Source organism: Primulina huaijiensis, unplaced genomic scaffold (genome assembly GCF_012295235.1).
Source record: "Primulina huaijiensis isolate GDHJ02 unplaced genomic scaffold, ASM1229523v2 scaffold25443, whole genome shotgun sequence".
NCBI lineage: Eukaryota > Viridiplantae > Streptophyta > Magnoliopsida > Lamiales > Gesneriaceae > Primulina > Primulina huaijiensis.
In genome coordinates, this window is record NW_027356198.1 from 453,310 (window position 1) to 477,869 (window position 24,560).

At 34.5% G+C, this 24,560-nt stretch overlaps 5 protein-coding genes across 5 annotated transcripts; 4 read left to right on the forward strand and 1 right to left on the reverse strand.

Moving 5' to 3' along the window:
• Window positions 1–422: 422 nt before the first annotated feature.
• LOC140967568 (acetolactate synthase small subunit 1, chloroplastic-like) lies at window positions 423–5,923 on the forward strand. Its single transcript, XM_073428173.1, has 12 exons — window positions 423–698; window positions 1,261–1,474; window positions 1,790–1,873; window positions 2,000–2,068; window positions 2,387–2,470; window positions 2,549–2,701; window positions 3,439–3,525; window positions 3,738–3,842; window positions 3,946–4,068; window positions 4,579–4,731; window positions 5,166–5,231; window positions 5,559–5,923. Exons 1-12 carry the CDS (start codon window positions 472–474, stop codon window positions 5,640–5,642), a joined length of 1,449 nt encoding a protein of 482 aa, XP_073284274.1. The 5' UTR covers window positions 423–471; the 3' UTR covers window positions 5,643–5,923.
• A 1,006-nt stretch (window positions 5,924–6,929) lies between these two features.
• LOC140967643 (large ribosomal subunit protein uL2my, C-terminal part) lies at window positions 6,930–9,242 on the forward strand. The gene is made up of 3 exons (XM_073428331.1): window positions 6,930–7,077; window positions 8,415–8,649; window positions 8,730–9,242. Exons 1-3 carry the CDS (start codon window positions 6,996–6,998, stop codon window positions 9,031–9,033), a joined length of 621 nt encoding a protein of 206 aa, XP_073284432.1. The 5' UTR covers window positions 6,930–6,995; the 3' UTR covers window positions 9,034–9,242.
• A 415-nt stretch (window positions 9,243–9,657) lies between these two features.
• On the reverse strand, window positions 9,658–12,444 carry LOC140967555 (2-alkenal reductase (NADP(+)-dependent)-like). Its single transcript, XM_073428156.1, has 5 exons — window positions 12,134–12,444; window positions 11,575–11,752; window positions 11,098–11,264; window positions 10,607–10,689; window positions 9,658–10,219 (listed from the first exon to the last, which is right to left on the reverse strand). The coding sequence occupies exons 1-5, from the start codon at window positions 12,359–12,361 to the stop codon at window positions 9,841–9,843; spliced, it is 1,035 nt and encodes a 344-aa protein (XP_073284257.1). The 5' UTR covers window positions 12,362–12,444; the 3' UTR covers window positions 9,658–9,840.
• Window positions 12,445–16,888: 4,444 nt separating this feature from the next.
• LOC140967620 (polygalacturonase-like) lies at window positions 16,889–19,114 on the forward strand. Its single transcript, XM_073428237.1, has 4 exons — window positions 16,889–17,361; window positions 18,027–18,316; window positions 18,393–18,621; window positions 18,719–19,114. Exons 1-4 carry the CDS (start codon window positions 16,912–16,914, stop codon window positions 18,938–18,940), a joined length of 1,191 nt encoding a protein of 396 aa, XP_073284338.1. The 5' UTR covers window positions 16,889–16,911; the 3' UTR covers window positions 18,941–19,114.
• Window positions 19,115–19,909: 795 nt separating this feature from the next.
• LOC140967510 (uncharacterized) lies at window positions 19,910–23,660 on the forward strand. The gene is made up of 4 exons (XM_073428061.1): window positions 19,910–20,371; window positions 20,499–20,976; window positions 21,874–22,283; window positions 22,474–23,660. Exons 2-4 carry the CDS (start codon window positions 20,538–20,540, stop codon window positions 23,335–23,337), a joined length of 1,713 nt encoding a protein of 570 aa, XP_073284162.1. The 5' UTR covers window positions 19,910–20,371; window positions 20,499–20,537; the 3' UTR covers window positions 23,338–23,660.
• Window positions 23,661–24,560: the final 900 nt, after the last annotated feature.

A 24,560-nucleotide genomic window follows, 5' to 3' on the forward strand; every position in this document is an offset into this window, starting at 1 on the left:
CATACCCCCAAATTATTTTTTTAATGGAAATTTCTGTTAAAATCCATTTCCAATTTAACAAAAAAATATTAAATCCTATTAGTGTATAAATTTTGAATAATTGAAATTCACCGCCTCGTCCTTAATAATTTTGAAGTTTCCATTTGCAAAGATGTTATTTTAATTTGCATTTCTTATATTTTTATACATGTTATATTAATATTTTATCGAGTCTAAAAATTATTACATATCAAATATAATAAAATATATTATCGTCGAAAACAAAATTGTATATAAATATTCTTGAGAATGACGTAGGGTCTATTTGTTTGACTATGATGGGAGTTTGGGTTGGGATTTATTTAAATCGACATTAAATGATATATAATATTCAAATGATATATAATATTAAAAAAAAAATCCAAATAATTAATTAATTTATGCTTGTCGACTGTCTAAACCTACAAAGCTTCTCCTTCAGCCGGCACTTCCATGGCGACTGTGTCCGCAGATTCGACCCTATTTCGTTCATTCAGTGTGCCGAGAGGTCTCATTTCCAAAATCAACAGCATCAATCCTAGCTCTGTGAAATCCTCAATTCGCCGAAGAAGACTTGCAGTGTGTGCTCTGAGTGCAAATGACGATTATAAGCAGCGTAAAGACGCCGTTCTCTCCGTTTCGGACTCCCCTACTGCCACCAGTTCCACCTCCAGACCAAAGTATGTAGGTTATTTCAAATCTCTGTTACTTAACATTTTGTCTGTTGGATTTGAGATTACAGAAACGAATTGGTAAGTGTTGCGTTCGTTGTTGTCTATTTGCTATGACGAGTGGTAAATAGAGAGTTTCAGGCAAAGGGTGTCGAATCATATGATGCATTTGAAGATATGCTTGCGTTACAAAACTATGATTGTGTCAAATGAAGTTAAAATGTGTTTGTCCTGGTAGAATTACAATAACAACTGATTGTGTCGTTTTGTGAAGTAAAAATGTACTTGTATAGGTAGGACTACTGTAAATGTTTTATTTGAGAAGAGATTAACATTGGCTTGAAGGAAGTTGATGCTCTGTTACTGGAGGAGGAAGTTGACTCTTCAGAGCAATACCATATTTTTGCATTAAATGAATCTCTTTTGCTCTTTATCATTTTTAGAATTTAGTTGATTAATTTGATTACTTTCGTCTGGGAGAGGTGGAGTGTTTGTAGTTCATTTTATTTGATTGTGGTCGTCAAATCTTCTGCGTGAATTCCTAACTGACTATCAGGAAACTTATATTCAGGGTGAAACGTCACACGATTTCAGTGTTTGTTGGTGATGAAAGTGGAATGATCAATCGTATTGCTGGAGTTTTTGCTAGGAGAGGATACAATATCGAATCCCTTGCAGTCGGGCTAAACAAAGACAAGGCTCTATTCACAGTAGTTGTATCTGGGACTGAAAGGGTACTACAACAAGTTATGGAACAACTTCAGAAGCTCGTGAATGTATTGAAGGTCACAATCTTGTTATTAATCTCCGAGTATATTTTTCATTCGTTATGCACATCATACTACTAGACAAATCAATCTTGACCGGATGTTCAGGTTTCACTGAACTAACTCTCTTTTTTCTGACTACATTTAGAAATATGAGTATCTTATTGACTACTGCTGGCTTCTGTTAAGTGAATTCTCGATCTTTTTGTATTGCTTTTCAAATGAGGGTGCCATATTCATTTTGTTTCATCATATATACTTTTTTAAGATTTATCAAATTATTAGTATCCTTCTTCCATTTGATTTCTAATTCTTATGAAACCTTGATAACAGGTTGAAGATATCTCAAAAGCACCCCAAGTGGAACGGGAATTGATGCTGATTAAAATCAACTCGGATCCAAAATATCGAGCAGAGGTAGTTATACTAGGTTGAAGTATCTGTACTATTTTAATTCTTGTTTGAGAATTGAGTGATCTCACAGCGATTTCATTTTTGTGTGTGATTAACAAATATCATGTATTTCTTTGCTTTCTATTCCAGGTCATGTGGTTGGTGGACATTTTTAGGGCCAAAATTGTGGACATCTCTGATCATGCACTAACAATCGAGGTGATTACTATTTCGGGGAAGTATATCTATCACACTTATCATTTAACAGAACGACAGTAGCATAAGCTGCCAACTATGTGCACTGACCAATTAGATGAAGTTGTTTTTTAAAAAAAAATTTTAGCTTTGTATTTTATCTGACATTGTTAAATGGATAGATCGGGACCATGTTTATTTTGCCTATATTTTTTTGTGCTGGATTTTATTGTCTTATCGTCAAACAAATTCTCTTGGTAGAATTTGCTATTATTCTTGTGACTGTGTTTTTGAGATACTCTTAACTCATATGATCGGAATGTTGTCAAACTCTCTACATAGGTAACTGGAGATCCTGGGAAGATGGTCGCTGTTCAAAGAAACCTGAGAAGCTTTGGAATAAGAGAGATTGCCAGGACAGGAAAGGTGAACAAAATGAATAACAGAGAGAAAACGTTTGCTTTTCTGCTCTATGTGATCTGATGTCTGTGGTTTCGAACTTAGATTGCCTTGAGAAGAGAAAATATGGGGGAATCTGCTCCTTTTTGGAGGTTCTCTGCCGCTTCATATCCAGATCTTGAGAATGCAAGGCCAGATGATACTGTTTTGAAGACTACAGAGAGAACTCCAATCAGAGGATCCGATACATCTGTAAAGGTATGCTAGTATACTAATCCTTTGCATTTCATTATGGAAAAGATGTGTCCTTTGTTTCTGCTTAGTTTGTTTTGAACTTTGCTCACTTCTACTATGGGCTTTGAGGTCTGACATTTGAATATCCTATTGAGTTAGATGTCTTTTAAGTATAAGATTCGGTTGATTGGAAAGGAGTTTCAATCAAGTATGTACCAACACAGTTGTTTTGGAAATCTAAAAGAAAGTTTGCAATATTAAATTTATCACTAACTGGCTTTACCAACTCCTCCCCGGGATCACAAATCCTGAAGATATTTGTGTGGAAAAGACTGATTAAGATTATTAATTTTTTATTGTTGCACTGTGGCTAAAATTTCTGGCTAATTCTTGGGCTATTTAGATTTCCAACTCTTGCCGCAATTATCTTCGCAGTAGATATTTTTTGGTAACCTAAGAAAGGAACCTCGAAGAAACCATCTCATTCTTTTATATCAAAACTGTGGGAAAGAACTAAACTTGAAATGTTTAAACTGTGTCTGGCAAGTGATGTTTCATTAATCATATGAGCTTCTGCTTTAATATTAACACAAACTTAAAATAAAAAACTTAAAAAATGGCCATCTGGTTTAACAATATAGATTGTTGTCTACGTATGTGCCTCAGTTGTGTTTCACCTTTTTTTTATACTAAAGAGCTCAATTCCACAGTTTTTCTGTTCTTGAACTAAAGGCCTACCTTCTGTGTCTATGTTTTTGAAGGGAGATGTTTACCCTGTGGATGAGTCTGATGACTTTTTTGTCAATCAAGTACTTGATGCTCATTGGGGAGTACTGAATGATGAAGATGTAAGAAATTATCACGATCTTTGTGTTTGACATTTGTTTCTCATTCTGATTTCCGGTCAGCGTTTATTCCCCGTGAAACATGCAAACCCCTTAACAGGCATATGAATATGAAAGATACGTATCTTCATTAATTTATTTGAGTTGAGGTACAAGTGATCGTAAATTTTCTATGGTTCCTGCAGCTGCTTAACTTTTTTACTTGAAGCTTGCAGACTAGTGGGCTTCGCTCACACACTCTTGCAATGCTTGTTAATGATGTTCCTGGAGTACTTAACCTTGTTACAGGGGTTTTTTCCCGAAGAGGATATAATATCCAGGTACTATGTAATTTAAAATCTTCTTCAGATTTCAATTAGATTTTTTGTTCTTTTAGAGCTGTCTTATTGACATCTTATTTTTGCATTGGTTTCTTATTTCTAGAGTTTAGCTGTTGGTCCTGCTGAAGTTGAGGGGATATCTCGCATTACCACTGTTGTTCCTGGTACAGACGAATCAATTGGCAAGTTGGTACAACAACTTTATAAGTTGGTAGATGTTCATGAGGTGAGAGCAATGCATAGCTGGTGAATCTTGCAAGTTCCTTGTGGAATGATTTTTTTTAGTCCTGATTTGGCAATGGTTGAACGTTGCTGTCAATGTATTGCTAGATGGATGATAATCTCTTTTTAAATCTGAAAGGTTTGTTAGCCTTCTTTTCTTGTGTGATTAGTGGAGTTTCATGGTCTTAACTAATCAGTAATGGGGCCTTAAGTTCACCACTTGCTCAAATCGTCATTTGGAGCCACGACTTTTTTATTTGGTTTACCGTGTTAGTCTTTTAGATCACTGTTCTTTAACATGCATGCTGCTTTTTGTCCTATAAGAATTTGTTGTGCTTCCATAAACGTTTCCATGTATTTGTGCACATCATATGTGTATTTCCCTTGGGATCTGTTAGTCTAGTAGCGTGATGGTTACCTCTTAACAAAGTTGAGGATTGCTCCGCTCCTGGTTTTTCCTTAATTTATAGCTTGCTCCAAATAAATGACTTGATGGAAAGATTTGTAATTTCAGGTTCAAGATATCACACATTTGCCTTTTGCTGAACGAGAACTAATGTTGATAAAAATTGCGGTGAATGCTACTGCTCGTCGCAATGTTCTTGATATCGCTAGTATATTTAGGGCCAAAGCTGTTGATGTCTCTGATCACACTATAACCCTTGAGGTAAAAGATTTTTATCGACTTGTCATCTCAGTCCAACATAAATTAAAGCTAATGTTAAGGAATATGATATCTTTAGCTGTTGATTGGAATTCGCCAATATGCCTCAGTAATATTTGGAATGCTGTTGGAAGTATTGGATAGTTGTCCCCTTAAAGTTCTTACCCCAAAATGAGTACTAAGAGGGGTACTTTCCAAAGCTTGCTGGAGTGTGTATTAATTACATTAGGCAATAAATGAGGAGTATGTTAGTCGTTTTCAAAACCTAGCCTGGTCATAATTCATATCTAATCCTAACTCATGTAATTGAGAGCCCACACTTCCTGTGAACAACGTGGAATAGTCTAACTGTCTTATGGATTATGTTCGAGTTTTTTGGTTCTTTTCAGCTTAATTTTATTTCTTTTGTTGATTTTTCTTCTTGTTCTTTGTTCCAGCTCACTGGAGATCTTGACAAGATGGTTGCCTTGCAAAGATTGCTGGAACCATATGGAATTTGCGAGGTTCATTTTTTTTTATTCCATCGATACCTGTTTTGCAGACTTGAATAGGTGTAGCTGTTGTGTTTATATAGTCGAACTGCATAATGATGACCAATATTACAACCCATCTGAACGGTTCTAAGAATGATTTGTACTCAATATGCCAATGAATTAAATATTTGTACTAAATTAAAGTTGTTCTCGCTTAGGCTTGGGATAAACTTTTTTGCTTGATATAGAATGGCTGGCCTGAAATTATACATCTATTAATTTCCTTTATGTGAGTTTTGGATATAAATTTCTTACCCAAACTGTACTAACCAAACTAAATTGCTTCCAATTTTGTAGGTGGCTCGAACTGGTCGAATTGCACTGGTACGAGAATCCGGGGTCGATTCAAAGTATCTCCGAGGATACTCTTATCCAGTGTAGTTTAGGAGCTGTTCAAACTAGCAGTGTCTTTGGATGCACACTTACTTGATCCTGACTTCGTACATACATGGAACAAATAAAACTGTCGGAACGTGAGCCTGTCCTAGAGTGAGGGATTGTGTTTTCTAAAATCATTAAATCTTCTTCTTCTTTTTTTGAGGTCTAAAATCATCATGAAGTCTTTTGCATTTTCGCTTTGTGCACTTGCAATTGCTATGTTTTCGTTGTGATTCCAACTCGTAGTTTTTATTTATTTATTTATTAAAAATGAATAATCTCAATCATTGCGTGATTAAAATTCAATAATATGTAAATTTTTTTTTTTAAATTCAATATTATGTATTCAGCGTGATTCGAAAATTATGACATCTTTCCTGAAAAATCAGTTTTACAATTACCATAAAAAGGGTAGAGCAGGATGCAATAGTTTAAGGTTGAATGTTTAATTAGATTAAAAAATTTAGTTAAAAGAGAGATCGATTATCATTTTAGACGTTATAAAATTTGTATTATTTATTCTGCAAATAATTTCATTATGACACACAAAACTTTTAAATATTTCCAAATATTATATTTTTCGAAATAATACTCAATATCACATTAATTCTTTTTTCCGATATTGCATTTGTTACCGTAGATGGTATTAACTTATTTTAAATTTAATGATTATGGATAAAGTTATGTATATAATTAAAGAGTGAGTCTCATGTGAGACCGTCTCACGGATCTTAATATGTGAGACGGGTCAAACCTACCAATATTTACAATAAAAAGTAATACTCTTAGCATAAAAAGTAATACTTTTTCATGGATAACCCAAATAAAAATCCGTCTCATAAAATACGACCCGTGAGACCATCTCACACAAATTTTTGTCATAATTAAATCCCGAATATGTTACATGAATTAAATTAGTATTCTAAAAGGTGTCGTCAAGGAAATATGCGGTAGCCATTGTATTGTTTTTAGAAGGGCAATGTCTTAAAAAAATCGTCAAATTTAATATATAAAATTTTAATTTTTTTAATATTTATAAAAATATTGGTCGACATATTTTTCAATTAATTTATATTATATAAAAAATTAATACACCAATTATTTTGAGTTTAAATTATTATAGAAGAATTATTGAAAAAATATATGGATAAACAATTAGATAGATACTTAGTTCATCCTAATTGCTTTCTAGAACAACAAATGAAATTGCGTTCACAAGTCAATTCCTCTGGACCATGACTTATGGTATAACAAACTAGCGTAATTATTTAATTAAACTAAAAAATGAATTATATATTAATCCCAAGAAACATGGGATTAGGGTTCTAAAACAGAAATTCCAAGGCTCAGTCAGCGATGGCTCTCTTCAGGAATCGCGTAGCTTCTGTGATTCTTCTCCGCTCTCATTTCCAGCCTTTATCCCGATCTCTTTCTTCCGGTGAGGCCAATTTTTTTTCTGTATTGTTCTGAATCGTGCTAAATGTTGGATGCAGCATCCTAGGAAGAAAGAGAAGCTTATTTATCCCCATCTCTTTCTTCCGATGAATTCTCCAGTAGTTGCTGACATTCTTTCATCTTGTATCTTTTCCTTTGTTTTTTCGAAGAATTATTGTAGATTGCGTTTAGGGTATCAAATTACTGAAACTAGGAGTACGTATAGATTGGGATTGTAATGCACTGACGAGACTTCTGTTTTCGCTTCTTACATGAGCCAATTTTCTTGCGATCTTTTTTTTTTTTGCTGGAATATTTTACCAGAGTTTCAATATTATAACTGCTCAATTTGAGAGGTCAGTTCTGGTTCTGGGATGAACTCAAATGCCGAAACTGAAGCCCTTTGTTTGTAGGGTACTTACATTAAAAAATGCAATACTGTTGCTCAGTGTAAGAAAAAAACTACATGTAAATAAAGCTTATTCTTTACTGTAAAAATCGGGAAACTGCTATAAGTACTTCTCTTTCTGGGTGGATCATCGTTATATAAAGTCACTCAGGTTTCAGTTTCAAAAGGTTTTAGGAATCATGAATTGAAGGCTTCATTAGCCTGAAAACTTCTAAATTTCATATTATATTTTTCTGGTGCATTGGAATAAGTATTAGGAAAACACGAGGCTGGAGTGTAGTTTCCATGAATAGGAAACAGGTAAATTGTAGTTCAATTGGTACTTTGGTACCCTTCTTCCTTCTTATTCTAATCCTCAGTGTAGGGTATTGAATGAATCAAGCTTGAGTCAAAATTCTAAAATTTTCAGGCTCAGCTCATTTAAACTGTGAAGTTTGTGCTCTAGCCTGTGTTGGGTCATTTTGTTAATTTGTTGTAAAAAATGGCTCAGTTAATTGTGAAGATAAATTAATATATATTTAAGGATTGAATTGCACAGGGATAAATTTTGTTGATTTTTGAAGTAATTATTATGTCGAAGAAGAAGCTTTGGGAGATAGTTTTAAGTTGATTTCGTAAAAATTCAAGTTCAAATCCATCAATTAGATAGCAGGCTTGGCCTATCTTGCACTTAGCTTCTCCATTTCATGATTCAAACCATTCACAGTATACGGACCTCTTTTTTCCTCTTTGTGAGAGGAGATAGTGAAAAGGCTTGACCTTAGGTACTCGATTTCATGTATTATTTCTCATTCTTTTTTTTAATCGTTAATCATTAATTTCGTTGATCCCCATTGAATCTGATGATGAATGAAGTTAATTATACTCGCATAATTCCTTATTTTCCTAGCAGTATTATCCAACTTTAAGACATGATATGTCTTCATTTGCAGGGGCAAAAGAAATAGTGGAGCCTGAGACAGTGTCGTCATGGACGTTGCCCTCAATGATGAACCAGATGTTCACACTGGACATCAGTTCCCAAATTGGGAGTTGCATGCCATTGTCAATGATGCGGATTGGGACCCAGATCCACAACATTGAGATGCGACCTGGCCAAGGAGGGAAGCTTGTCCGTGCCGCAGGAACCTCCGCAAAGATACTTACTGTCCCCAACAGGTCTACAAGGTAAAGTATTTATATCTGAACTGAAAGATATTTTGAATATGTGAAATTAGTTTATTTGTTAACCTTTTGATTGATATTAGGTACTGTGAGATAAAATTGCCATCTGGAGCCACAAAGCAAATAGACACAAGATGTAGGGCGACGATAGGGATGGTGTCAAATCCAGGGCATGGATCAAAGAAACTGCGAAAGGCCGGTCAAAGTAGATGGTTGGGGCGGAGGCCCGTGGTGAGAGGTGTGGCCATGAACCCTGTTGACCATCCTCATGGTGGTGGCGAAGGAAGGAGTAAGAGTAGCGGGAGCCATGGTCGTGTCTCGGTTTCACCCTGGGGAAAGCCTACTAAAGGTGGATACAAAACTGCCAGGCCTAAGAGAAGGATTTAGGAAGGAGGGAATCATCTGAGGGATTTTTTTGTTTTTTTGGCTGAAAAGTTTCGTTTAATTTTCACTTGGACTATTTCCTTTTGTGACAGAATGATCTTCAAAAGGAATGTCATATCACCCTTGTAGTTCGATGGATGAAAGAGTCGATTGAATATAGAGGGAGAGATTGCACTGCAAACAAATGAAATTTGAATGATGATTAAATCCGATTATATACCAATGTCTTCGAAATAAAATTTTGAATTATCTGATAAAAAATTGTCTGTCCGATAGAACTGTCCTTTCATATATTAATTCTTCATGTGCTTTCCAAATTTTACAGCTAATTGATTTTTTTATTTTATTACTGTTAAAAAAACACACGAACACGCATGTTAAATATTGCATATCCTGGTACTGGTGGGTGCAATACTTCCACAGTTATAGCCATCGATATCCAGCTATCCAACTCGAGTTTTTTGTTCCAAGTTCTAAAGAATCTGTCACTTCCAACGGGGGTAAGAAGAATAAACATATGTAGTTTCTAAGCGCTATAATCTCCACTCTCCTCTTTAGCAACCTTTTTTCACCTTTGTTGAGCTTTCATAGATTCTCATTATGAAATTGTGACTTGGTGGTTAGATGTATGCATACAAAAACCCAAACTTATAACTTGTCGGAATTTATATGTTGAACCTCAAAATCCATACACAAAGCGAGAAACGTCTTCCTAATCAACCACAAACGATAACTAGGCAGTCGCACTTAAGCCAACGAGCACACAAACCCATACATACACATATACATATATAACATGCACGCTACGCCCTACTCGTGAGAAACGGCAACGAGCTGCTTCCCGATATTACGACCTGAGAAGAGTCCAATTAGAGCCCCTGGTGCGCTCTCAAGCCCTTCGGCTATGTCTTCTACATAAGTGATCTTTCCCTCCTTTATATGAGGCAGAACCAAATCAAAAAATTTCGGGTAGAGGTGGTAGTAATTGCCAACGAGAAATCCTTGCATACGGAGTTGCTTTCCTATCAAACTCGTCAAATTATAAACAGGTTCAGGCTTCTCGAGATTGTACTGTGAGATCATCCCACATACGCCTATGCGGCCATGGACTCTCATGTTGAGTAATACCGCATCAAGCATCTTCCCTCCTACGTTTTCGAAGTATATATCTATGCCTTCAGGGAAATACCTAATTAAAACAAGATTGGAATCAGTACCAAAGCCAAAAAGAGATGAAACAAAAAACTAACAAGTTTTTCAACTATAGAGGATAATATCATGCTTTTAACCAGTCGTACATAGTACATAAAATCATACACGTCCACCGAAAAGTCGAGGACGGATAGGGGAGTATCGCCCTGCCAGCCACCCCTTCCCTCTCCGATCGAATTTTGAATCATGGGTTGGTTACAAGATTTTTTTAAAAAGATTCAGCTCCTCTGAATTTATCAAGGAGAAGCTCGCAAATGGAGAATTGAGATGAACTTTACAAAACAAATTCATAACAAAATTCATATATGCAATGGCTATGTGATTACTGAGTAGATATTCACATCAGAGAAGTTAAAAAACTCACCTTTTCAAAGCGACATTCAAGTCTCGTTCTTCTTTGTAATTAAATGCGTCATCGAATCCAAATTTGTTCTTCAAAAGATCAACCTTCAATAAAAGGAAACAATAAGTTAATTCAGGATCCTGATCCAATAAAACAGCCTATCTAATCCATCTGGTGAATATTGAATTTCAAACCCAAAAACAACAGAATATTAAAAATACAGACACACGTACATATAAACAGTTATGTGATGCTCATTTTAATCCATTCACCAAGTGAATATTGTTTACCATTCTATTTGCAAATAATGCTATAATATCATTACTGACCTCGGTAAAAATTTTAGGCATTGAACCATTTTGGATTAGTAGAAAAAACAATACAAGCTGTCAAGACATGAACCTAACATGGAACTTCACTCCCAATACTAATTTATCAGGTGAGTGGGCTTCTCAAATTTAAGTGTCACTTCTATATATTTTCTGGAGCCAATGCAAAATCATAAGACTGACCTTGTCATTGCTTCCTGCACTTCCAACAACATAGCAACCCGTTAACTTTGCAAATTGGCCAACAAGCTGACCTACAGCTCCGGATGCAGCTGAAATGAACACGGTTTCTCCCTTCTTGGGAGAGCAAACCTCAAAAAAACCAGCATAAGCAGTCATGCCAGCCATACCTATCAGGCAAGATGATGCCTATTAAAGCAACAACGAAAGGAAACCAAGAAAAGCCATACATACATATAAATTTCTCCCAGCAGTAACTGAAGCATCATTACAGGTTCTTTTTTTCATTTTTTTAGTTCGATAAGGAGGGTAAGACAATAATGATGCAGTAATCATGAAGAAAACATGAAGAACTGGCCTATGAAACTTAAATGACTATGGCATCATGCTGTCAAAAGCTTAAGTTGATCATGCGATCATGTTAATTAGCCTTCCAAGATGGTTGAAGAAAAATAACTTAAAGATATATGTTTGACTTACCAAGAAGTCCCGTATAGTAGGAAAGAGGCACATCTGTGTCTTGAATTTTAAACAGTGAATTTGGAGCTGTGATGAGGGAGTACTCCTCCCATCCAGTAATTCCCCACACCAAGTCATCCTTCTTGTAGTTAGGATGTGACGAATCCACTACTTTGGACACTCCATATCCCACAATAGGCTGTTATTAGTTTTGCATAAAAATAAAAGAATGCAATTAAAATGATTGATAACAATCAGTTCTATTAAGTATTATCTGTGAACCTTTCATTCCAATTTCTTAAAGTGGTTAGCATGATCACGCTACAACTATTTTCTTCTAGTTCACGACGAATTAACTCATCTACCAAAAAATTTAGTTTTCCAGGTCCGTTCAATCTGTTAAAAAGTTCGATTCTGACCCAAATAATCTGCACTGGAAGATTTATTGAAATAAACTAACAAAACTATTAAGTAACCCAATTTTTTGCAATTATTATTCCAGCCCACACGCACAATCACTAGCTTCTGGAATGATAAATGAATAAATAAGTTAATACAGTAGTGCATCACTTCAACTTACAGAGCCCAGAGTGAAGGAGCTAGCGTAGCCTCCTTGAGAATCCTGCATCCGATTACGCATGTAAGGATCGCAAGACAAGTAAAGATTCTTCACCAAAACGGAGTCGGAAGAATCTGGAGGAAGTTTGAGCTTGATAACTGAGTTTTGGAGTGCCAAATCGTCTTCTTTTGGGAAGCCTTTAACGTAGTGCTTCAATATAATCTGCTTGTTCCCCACTTCATCTGCCATTTTCCGTAGATCAAATTCACTGTAATCTGTGATTGAATTTTGCGGATATTTTGGAAATGAATCGTGTAATTGTGGAATCGATATATATGAGTGTGAAGTAGTGTATGATCCGCGAGGATATGGTGACGTCCTTGATCACGTATGAAGGCGTCGGTTTTGGAATTTTCCACGACTTCGGATACTTCAATGTTAAAAATCGGAGTGATTTTTGTGTGAATATTCTCCGCCATAGTTTCTTGAAATAATTTCACTGAGCCTAGACAATTTCACGAATCCTTATATGTGAGACGGGTTGACCCTATCGATATTCTTATTGTAAAAAATAATATTTTTTCATGGATGACCCAAATAAGATATCCGTCTCACAAAATACGATCTATGAGACCGTCTCGCACATATTTTTGCCTCGATGGGGATACTTTTTTTTAACTTCGGTAACTGTTTTTTAAGAAAATGACATCTTCAAGTGTATTTCAGTATTAAAATACATTTGAGGAGATTATTTTATTTAAAAAAATTATAAAAATTATTTAACCAATTTTATCATGCAGTTGACAATGGGTTTACTGACAATTAGAATTACAATTTGGTTAAATAAAAAGCCCAATTAAATTTTAGAGCAATTACATTAAATGATGGTCAAAGAAAGAATGTTGTACAAGTAGAATCTTTAGGTATTACAATAATAGGAGCAAACACAACGTGTAAGTGATGTGCTTGAATCACAACGGACATCGTAGAGATCATGGCCACCTCTTTTCAAGCATGTGGGTAAGCAGATTTTTATTCCACGTTGCTCGCACGCACTTGGAAACATAAAGAAGCACTTGTCCGGACCTGATCCACTCGTTAATATTGCAGCTTTTCCCTCCACTAATATAATATATACAAAATAATAAAATCAAATTTAGTTTCAACATTAATATAAAATTAATTAATGGCATATTAATTCCCATCCTAATATAAAAAAAATCTTGAATTTCAAATATATATATATATCGAAGATTTATAGTTCGCACGGACCTGATGCAGAGAGGACAAGAGCAACTAAAAACAAAGAGAGAATCGAAATCTTCTTCATTATATGCTCTTTACTTTTGCTGTGTACGGAGATGGTTTTTGTGTCGTGTGTTTGTGTGTGTTTTTGTGTGTGTGTGTGTGTGTGTTATATACATATATATATATAAAGAGAGATTTAGAATATTCAGAGAAAGAATATATTTCCCAGAGTAAAATTAGATTTTATGGGAAAAATTAGGAAGGCAATAAATATTTTTCCATATCCAAAAGACTATGAATTCGGGAAATGGTAAAAATCATTTCAAATCTGTAATTATATTTTAGAGATATTACAAAAAATTACATTGTCATATATAATAAAATTCCATATTAATTGGAATTTTACAATTATAAATAAATGCGATACATCCGGATAACCAAAAGACTCACTCGATCGAGCCCATGTGAATATGCGGTAAATTAAGAATATTACGTGAATATGCACGAATTTTTTGTATATAACAAAATTCCATATCCATTCTTATTAAGGGTATGGTCTGGTCGTAAAAAAAATTATCAGAGCCAAACTTTACTTGGTTCTACAGTAGATTAAATTTCTTGCACACACAGATTATTAAATACATTGTATGGTAATTGATACAAATTGGACTGGGTTAAGCGTACACCAATTAAAAGTGGGTTTGTTCAACCAAAAAGATCCACATTAATCTGTTTAATAAATACATTTCTTATATTCCTTAAAAGATTAGTTGAGCTTCTTATGTTTTTAATTCATTAGTCCTATTCGAGTTAATTAAATTTAATCCTCAGAGCTCATGTGTGAAACAGATTTCCGATTCGACCATAGAAAATAATTTTTTATGTTCAAATTATTATTTTTCACCGCAAAAATATCATTTTTTGTTAGTATTACGATATATTGTGTAATATATGTTTATTAGAGAGAAAAGTATTAATTTTATGTCAAAAGTATATTGTATAATATATGTTAATTTCATTGAAAATTATTACCTTTTATATCAAAATTATTATTTTTCATTGCAGATATGATTAGATTAACTCGTCTCACGGATATAGATCCGTGCAGGATACCTGCTCATATGAATTGATTCCATGTGATTGAAATAAAAAAAACGTTGTATATATCCCCAAAAAAAGGTTCATTTTTTTTATATATATTATTAAAAATGGAGATTCACAAGTAACTCGCCCGTATATTTTTGGGAATGTTCAGGCATTTCAGAGTATATTTATTTACTAACAAGCACATGTGTATGCGTAACAGTATCATTTTAACGATTTTTTAACATGTATTTTTCGGCTGAGACAACCACAATTATAGAAGAATATGGCATACTTGCAGGTATTTTAATTTGATCAAGATCTAGTTTTGTTCATAATGTTTTCAGATCAAAAAACTATATCAATCTCACTGATTGTCGTAAGGAATTAGTGTGACGGAGAGACTTTCTACCACGTCAAATCCACACTTGGGGTGGACCGTAGATCGAACTTATATCTGTCTCCTATATTTCGACTCACGTCACTAATTTTGAGGCCAATCCTTTATATGTCCATGCGATATTGTTCACCAAAAACATATATAGATGTTCTGAATGAAAAGAACCCAAACTATATGAATGTGACGAATAACAAGAACTGAAGTTCTAATTATATTGAAGGTTGAATAATATCAGCTAATTGCGTAGAATTGATTGTGTGATACCCCTTGTCTCACATCTTAAAAATTAAATATTTAAAATAAGTTTATAATGGGCTTACAATGGACTTCTATAGTAATTTGGGTTAATCATTTTCGTAAGACTAGTACGAATACGAAGTAGTTGCTATGGGGCTCATTGTGCAGTTACGCAGTCGCGGGCCCAGGCTCGGTGCGTGACAGAATGGTATCAGAACCGATCACCAGCAAGGAACACCAGGAAATAAGTGTTATGTGGAACAAAATACTACGTGCATGAGAGCTACCTCTTGAACCTGCGGGGCAAAGTGATACATGACGGGAGCCACCTCTTGAACTTGTAGAAGTCATCTCTAGATTTTCGACACCGGTGGATCGAGGGATCAGGTCGCGACGAGGACGTCGCGTTCGGAATGAGGGGTGATTGTGATATCCCTTATCTCACATCTTAAAAATTAAATATTTAAAATAAGTTTATAATAGACTTACAATGGAATTCTATAGCAATTTGGATTAATTCGTAAAACGATGACGAATACGAAGTAATTCCTATAAGAATTTACTGTGCAGTTATGTAGGCATGAGCTCGTGCTCAGGATGTGACAGATTGAGTATTTTTCAGACGTTTTTGTATTGTTCTTTTATTGGTTTCATTAATAATAGAGACAAACAAAATATTGTCTCGATGTATTTTTAGAAACTTTAAAGTACGCTCCTTTCTTTTTTTAACAACTATATTTCTTTTTCTTTTTTCTAGATAAAATTAAATTTTTTTAATATATATATATATAAAATAGACTGTATATGCACACAAAGTGTGCACACGTGGCTAGTGATATAATAACTACTTTTATGTGGAGAAAGGCAAATTTTGCTCTTAATGTATTTTACGAAACTAATTATCAGGAACGACTTTTGAGCTTTTAAAGTTTTTGTATCCCTTTTAGGCGATAATTTTTTCTTTATGAAAATGTTAATTGATTGACTTTACTTTGAAAAAAATGTCAGCTGATTAATTTCCCATATATATTGCTTCCCCTTTATATCAATTAATAAGTGAAAAACTCATATAATCTAATAATATTGGAATATGTAAAAAATTACTCTGAATCATAAAACAATTCTTATAACTGCAAACATATAAAAATTTTCAAAAAATTAGTTGACCTTTATTTTTTTAAAAAGGTCCCTGACCCGACTTACCTATATTCAATATAAAAGTTATTGCTCAACCCGATTTTAATTTATCAATGTAGATTCAATTTATATATATTTTTTTTGAATTTCACGTGTCCAAATCAATTTCAGATCCTTAAACTAGAGGAGAGGAAATCTTACTGATTTTCATTCCAAACTCTGGTAATATAGAGTAAAAATTATATATAAAAAGAAAATGATCCAATCCAATATAACATATTATACACAGTAGTCTGTCTAATATATTTTATTAATAAAAACATGTAATGAAGATATCAAAGAATATTGTGCGAAATATATATTGATCAATAGCTTTTTGTCTAAGTTCACGCACTCAAATTAGCATCCAATTTTTCACTAAAATTTTTGTCCCATGCATGCACTTAGCCGTTTTCAGTTAAATGTTAATCATCTCTTGATTTCCGCCGATATATTGCGTATTCCAAATTTCATTTTCCTTTATCTTTTCTTTTTCTGTTAAGAAAAAATAAAGAAACCACTACCATTTCATTTATACTAACTCTGAAGTAAAAACACAAGCTTTTTACCTCCAAATCACCTATAAATATGCAACTCCCAAATGAAATGGAAACCTCCCCACCTCTCTCAAACCCCACTAAAACTCTATTAAAAAATGTATCTTATTACCAACTCTATCGCCGACGCTATTTTTCTTGCACTTTTCTTGATTTTATGCCACAAATCATTCGCCACTCCAACCATGTTAAATGTCATGGATTTTGGTGCAAAGCCAGATGCAAAGACCGACTCCACTGCCGCATTTTCGACGGCATGGTCCTCGGCCTGCGGCGACATAAATCCCTCCACCATTTATGTGCCAAAAGGGAGGTTCTTGCTCAAGAACTTACACTTTAGTGGTCCTTGTAGCAATAATACAATCACCATTCAAGTCGACGGCACCCTTGTCGCCCCCCTCGACTACAACGTCATTGGGAACGTCGGAAACTGGCTAATTTTCGAGGATGTCGATGGCGTCTCTATTCGAGGTGGCACCCTCGATGGCCAAGGTGCCGGCTTGTGGGCTTGTAAGATGCATGGCAGCAACTGCCCTAGTGGTGCGACGGTAAGTGTTTTTTTGTATAGTAGCATTTTTGGTTCAATTTTTCAAGGAAAATAATTAAGTTCCATAAAAAAAATCAATCAAAACACATGAATGATTAACATTTTTTTCCCTCAAGATACTGATTTCTCTTGATTATGATTTTTACAATATTTTTTTTATATTTAAAAATACATGTTTGGATAGATTAATATTGTGATGCAAACAAGCTAAGCTAGAATTAAAGCTTGGAAGTTTCAAAAGCAACGGTTTTGATTTCTTGGTCATGTGGGATGTTTAGTGGTCATTTTTGTAGGAGATTAACTACTTTTAGGTTAGTGAGAAAGTGTATGGTCACGGTTATTTAGAAGACAATAATTACACATTAAATTTTAGTTTAAATTTTAATAAATTACATAACGTGTCTAATTTCTCCAAATGAGTAAATGCACCTATCCACTAATATTCTTTTTGTTTTATTATTTGTATCTTGATAAGTCAACATTCCAAATATAAATTTATAAATAAATTTACCTAAGTCCCGAATCAAATATTTTCATATTAAATGCATCTGTCCGCGAATATTCTAATATTTATGGTCCGATTTGTTTAGACTTTACACACAATAAAAATTAGTTTGTACTAGTACTAATTGTGCAAAATTGTAAAGTTTTCCTTTTCTCTTGCAGTCTTTGGGAATATGGAATTCAAAAAACGTGGAAATTATTGGACTGAGTTCCATAAATAGCCAAATGTTTCATATCGTGATCAATGGATGTCAAAACGTGAAGTTGCAGGGAGTCGACATTTCGGCTTCGGGAAACAGCCCTAACACCGATGGGGTTCACGTTCAATTATCCACCGATGTGGCCATTTTGAACTCTAAAATCAGTACGGGAGACGATTGCGTCTCGATCGGGCCTGGAGCCATGAATTTGTTGATCGAAAATGTCGATTGCGGCCCCGGACACGGTATCAGGTATTTGCATAAATTTCTTTTAACGTAACACAACTTGGGTACGTATTGTGATGACTGAATGTTACTTTGAATGCAGCATTGGAAGCTTAGGCAAGGATTTTGATGAAGCTGGAGTACATAATGTGACAGTTAGAACGGTTAGATTTAAAGATGCACAAAATGGGCTGAGGATTAAGACATGGGGAAGACCAAGCAAAGGGTTTGTTAATAATGTTGTGTTTCAGCATGCAATAATGGACAATGTGCAAAACCCTATCGTGATAGACCAAAATTATTGCCCCGGCAACAAAAATTGTCCTGGACAGGTACATAGACGAGACGAGACGAGACGAAATTATAACAAACTCGATTTAGTTTATTTTCCCGTTGGATGACTTGGCCATATATATTTTTATCATGCAGGTGTCGGGTGTGAAAATCAGTGATGTTACTTACCAGGATATTCATGGGACATCAGCAACTGAAGTAGCTGTGAAATTTGATTGCAGCAAGAGTAAACCCTGCGACCAAATCAAATTGGAAAACGTTACCCTAAGTTACCAAAACCATGCGCCAAAGGCTTTGTGTTCTAATGCGGCAGGGACGACCACGGGTCGAGTCGAGCCGACAAGTTGTTTGGTCTAATTAGGACGAACCCACGAGCGATCGATTTTGTTTGATCATGTGGCGTGGCGGCCTCAAATGAAATTATATGTAAATTTTCGTGTGATTCAATTTTAATATACGATTTCTAGTTTTGCCCCAAGCATTGTTTCGGGCAAAAGCATGAAAAAAATGTGATCGGTGTTTTGGTTGACCATATTAAACTTGAAAAAGAGCAGAAAAATGCGAAAAAAATGTTATGTTTTTAGATCGAATTTGAAACTATTTTTTTGAATTTTAATATAACTTTTAAACTTTATTTTAAATAATAAATATTTAATAATATAAAAAATTTTAAAAAAAAACTCGAATAAAACTTGTCTCTAACCCTTCCTTACTTTACAACTAAAAAAAAATACTTGGCCTAAGCAAAAATTTTACCACACACATTCATGATTTTGGAACTTATGTTTTTAATAAACTTGAAATTGCATGCATTTATTCTTAAAATTAACGTGTTTATGTGCTATTTAATATATCTGATATATGATTAGATTTATATAATAAAACTAAAAACACATGTTAAAACATTTTTCTCACGTCTCTTAATCTAGCAGACTTACAAATGATAACAACATTGTTTATTTATTTTAGTAGGACCTCCAATATTGACCGTTGACAACAATGATATATACAAAAACAAAACGAGATTGCTGTAAAATCTAAATGTAATATGATAAATATTTTAGTCACCTTGGGATCTTGATGATATAATTATGCATATGATATTATTAACAGTAATAATTTTTGAGTTATTATTTTATAATAATAATAATTTGTTTATATAAAGTAGGAAAAAAATATAATATGCAAAGGTGGTTTTACGAATATCCAGAGATTTTATGTTACATGATGTGTTAGCATTCATCATTGGTTTTGTGTGGATTCTCTGTACCAAATGAACGGTGAAAATCCGCTGAGAGATTATAGAATTTCCCACAAAGTTCCGAACATATCCACTAAAGTAGATAAAAAAATAAAAATAATTCAAGGAGAAAAAGTTACGAATATAGAAACAAAATTGGGACATGTGATCTAACTACACTGACATCCAAAAAAAAGTTGTGCTTTAAAGTCAGGAAAATTGCAACAACCGCTGTTGATTGTGTACATCATGTAGGTAATTTCTCTGATTTTTTATGTGGTTCTCCGTGGATTGAAAAAAGATTCGATCTTTAATCTTGATGGTGGCTCTTGGAAACATTTCTCTTAAATTCAGATTTTGGGTTGAAATCGATACAATTCGAGCTCCATATCTTGTGAGACTTAATTATTTTTGGAAGTGGTTCGAGTGATTTCATCCACTTCAGATTGGGATTTTATGTATTCAAGTTTGTAGATGAGTTCCTGTGAGGTTTGACAAGAGTATCGAGGTTGAAGTTTTTAGCTTTATATCACTATCAAGATTCCCAGGTACTTTGTTCTTTTGTCTGATTTTCTATCTGGGGTTTTTGTTTTAATCTTTTGAAATATGTGAAATTTATGTTTGATCATGGAGAAATGGTTATAGTGAGTGAAACAGTTTGAACATTCATTACAGGAAATTTTCTTGCCTGTTATCTCGGAAATTTCGAGAGATATGGAGCCTATTATGGAGAAACAAAGGAGTTTTCGTGGTATAGTGGTGGAGAAACAGAAGAGCTTTAAAGGGTTAATGGAGAAGCAGAAAAGCTTTAGGCTAGCAATGGAGAGGCAGCTGAGTTTTGGTGTTGAGAGGAAAAAGAACAAAGATTCACCGGGGAAGCGAGGGGATTCCCCTCTTCATCTTGCTGCCCGGGCGGGTAACTTAGGGAAAGTGAAAGAAATAATTCAGAAATTTGATAATATTAATAACGGTGTGAGAGATTTGCTGTCGAATCAGAACCAAGAAGGCGAGACTCCTTTGTATGTTTCGGCAGAAAATGGGAATGTCTCAGTTGTTGGGGAGTTCTTGAGTTATTCGGATGTTGAGGTTGCCTCGATTGCGGCTAACAATGGCTATGATCCCTTCCATGTGGCTGCCAAGCAGGGTCATCTTGGTAAGTCTTCAACCTAGTTCTTCGTTACTCGATTTTAACAAGAATTCGTTCTTTTTGGAGGGCTTTTAGCTTTGGATGAGTCATTGTTAATGATTTCTTAATGCTTTTGGTGGTTTTTGGCCTTTCTTTACTAATGGGTTTTCTTGGTGTATCATGTACATATGATTCCTAAATGTTTTAGGTTTGGGCTCAATTCAGTTAAATGAATTGCACTAGTTTTTCCTTCTAAATTTATAATAAGGCATCATGTAAAAGTTAAAGATGTGTTTAAACTCGTAGGGACTTCCCTCCCACCCTTTCCCACATAACAGGAACAATTAGTTGCATTTGAATGACTGAATTTGAAGCTAGGGACTTCAAATTCATATTAACAGAATCCATTGGTTTGTTTGGACAAATTCATTTGACAAATGATTTTAAACCTAAAATAGTTAATTTTTTAAGCCATCAATATGGAGTGCTTAGAAATCCTCCCCTCAAATAGTTCATCAAATCCAATCATTCAATTCAAACACGACTTTAGTGTTCAAGTATGATTTTTGCCCGTATCTGTGGAGAACATTGTTCAAGGTGGATAAACATGAAAGGTATTCTAAATTGTCGAGTTGGCTCTTCATGCTTGATGGGCTTATAAAATGGAAATAAAAGTCACAAATTAAAAGATTAATTACATATGAATTTTGTTTTTCCAATCTTGGTGGAGTGTTACAAGTGTTTCATTCCTTGGCCTTTCTTATATGTCAGATGAACCAGTAGTTGACTCTGTCTACAATGAATTTGCACAAGTATATTAGAATAAAATTTGAAATACAAAGAAGCGACTGAACCCAATAAGAAAAAAAAACTGTCCAGGAGATTTCATGTGCTCGTATTCATCAGTATTTGCTAAAATTACAGATGTGCTGAAGGAACTGCTTCGTTTTTTCCCCAGTCTAATCATGACCACAGATGTTACCAATTCTACTGCCTTACACACAGCAGCTGCTCAGGGACATGTTCACGTGGTAAACCTCCTTCTGGACATTGATTCCAACCTAGCGAAGATTGCTCGCAATAATGGGAAGACTGTGCTTCACACGGCAGCTAGGATGGGCCACTTGGAAGTAGTAAAATCCCTTTTGAAAAAAGATCCCAGTATTGGTTTCCGAACCGATAGAAAAGGTCAATCGGCATTGCATATGGCCGTTAAGGGTCAGAATGTAGATATTGTTATGGAGCTTATAAAGCCGGACCCAACTGTGTTGAAGTTGGAAGATAACAAGGGCAACACTGCCCTCCATATTGCAACAAGAAAATGCCGAATTCAGGTTTGTTCAAAAAATCTTGATGTGGCATTGTTTCAGAACTCATGTATATTATGCTCCCCCTAAAATTTAGTCATTCTAACTTTGCCTCCCCTGATCAAGAAACCAACTCCTTTGCTTGCATACTCCCTGACTTTTATTAATGTATTTTTGTTTCGAAACTTGATGTGGATATTGTTTCCTTACCTTGCAGATAGTACGGTGTTTAATAGTCAATGAGGGTATTGACTTAAATGCAACTAATAGTTCTGGAGAGACGCCTCTGGATATTGCCAGCAAGTTTGAAACTCCCGAACTAGTTACCGTCTTAAAGGAAGCAGGAGCTATGCATTCTAAAGATTATGGGAAACCACAAAGTGCGGCAAAGCAACTCAAGCAGACTGTCAGTGACATAAAACACGATGTTCAGTCCCAACTCCAACAGAGTCGCCAGACAGGATCCAGGGTACGAAAAATTGCGAAGAAAGTAAAGAAGCTTCACCTCGAGGGTCTCAATAATGCCATAAATTCCGCAACTGTCGTGGCTGTCCTTATTGCTACCGTTGCTTTTGCCGCCATTTTCACAGTGCCTGGCCAATATGTCGAGCAGAAAACCAAAGGATTCTCACTGGGGGAAGCCAATGTAGCAAACAAAGCAGCTTTTGTAATCTTCTTTCTATTCGACAGTTTTGCCTTGTTCATCTCCCTGGCTGTCGTCCTGGTTCAAACATCTGTGGTCGTGATCGTACACCAGGCAAAGAAACAGCTCATGTTCGTTATAAACAAGCTTATGTGGTTAGCTTGTCTCTTTATTTCCATTGCTTTTATATCACTTGCATATATTGTGGTTGGAGCTCACGAGAAATGGCTTGCTATATATGCTACCGTCCTTGGTTCTATAATAATGATGACTACAATTGGCTCGATGTGCTATTGTGTCGTTCAGCACAGGTTGGAAGACTCAAGAATGAGAAGCATAAGGAGAGGTAAGACGCTCTCACGTTCTTTTTCAATGTCTAATATGGTGTCGGATCCAGAGACATACAGTGAGAGATACAAGAGGATGTATGCTGTTTAAAACATGTTACATGTGCACCGTGAACTCTTCGCTCTGGAAAAATCGCCATGGAAGATCGTATGGAATGGTGGTTTCGACAGTTTTCGGGGTTGAATAAACGGGCAGGGGCAGTATTCATTATGGTGTTGCAACTTTCATATTATTTATGTATAGGATTCTACGAGCAGGGTAAGAGATATTACAGTCCGTGATCTGTCGGAAAGCATAGGTTGCAAGAGAGTGGCTATGAGTAAGATTTGTGATATTAGAAATATGTGCGAAATATCATCATGTATTATTGATCTACATCTACGTAATTATAATTTTACTAATTTTCTTGAACATCTTGTAGGGAATATTATTTGTATTTTCGGTTTAGGATTGATTTTCTTTATATATTAGCATGAGTACTGAGATTATGTCGGGACGTAAATTTCAAAAAAAATTTAACACGGTATATAAAAAGAGATGTTACATAATAATTATATTAAAAAAACTAAAATACTTCAAATATTGATAATAAAAAAAAGGAAAAAATAAAATACAAAAATTAATTCGAGACGGTTTCACGGGTCAATTTTGTAAGACATATATTATATTTGAGTTGTCTATGATAAAATATTACTTTTTATTATAAGTATGAACATGATTGACTTGTCTTGAGAATAAATATATTTGAAATAATCTCACAAAAAGATTTATTCAAAATAAAATATGTGTACGGAATTATTTTAGAGTAACTGAATTGAAGTTAAAGAATATGAATGATGTGAAAATGGTGTAAAAACTAAAACACATTACTAAATGCATTGTGTTGAAAAATTATTTAAAAATATGTTAAATATTTGTGTTGAAAATGTGAATGTTGAATGTTGAAAATTAGGTAAAATTAGGTGTTGAATATTGAAAATTAGTGTGTGATGATGTAGGTAATGATGTATTTTATTTTTGGATTATTTGTAAAAATTTTCTATAAATAGATCTCTCATTTGTGAAGAAAATCACAATTGAGTTGAGAGAAAAATATTATAAAGTGTGTAGTGTGATAATTTTGAGAGTTTGAGATTTTTACTTTTTTACCGTAAATTTTTACTTTTTCACAACACGTTATCAGCACGAAGCTCTAAAAGTCCTCCATATTTTTCCAAGCTCCGAACAGAAGAAAAAGGTAACAAAAGTAATAATATTTATTTTACTGTTATTTATTTATTGTTTATATATGTAATATATAATATAATGTTATT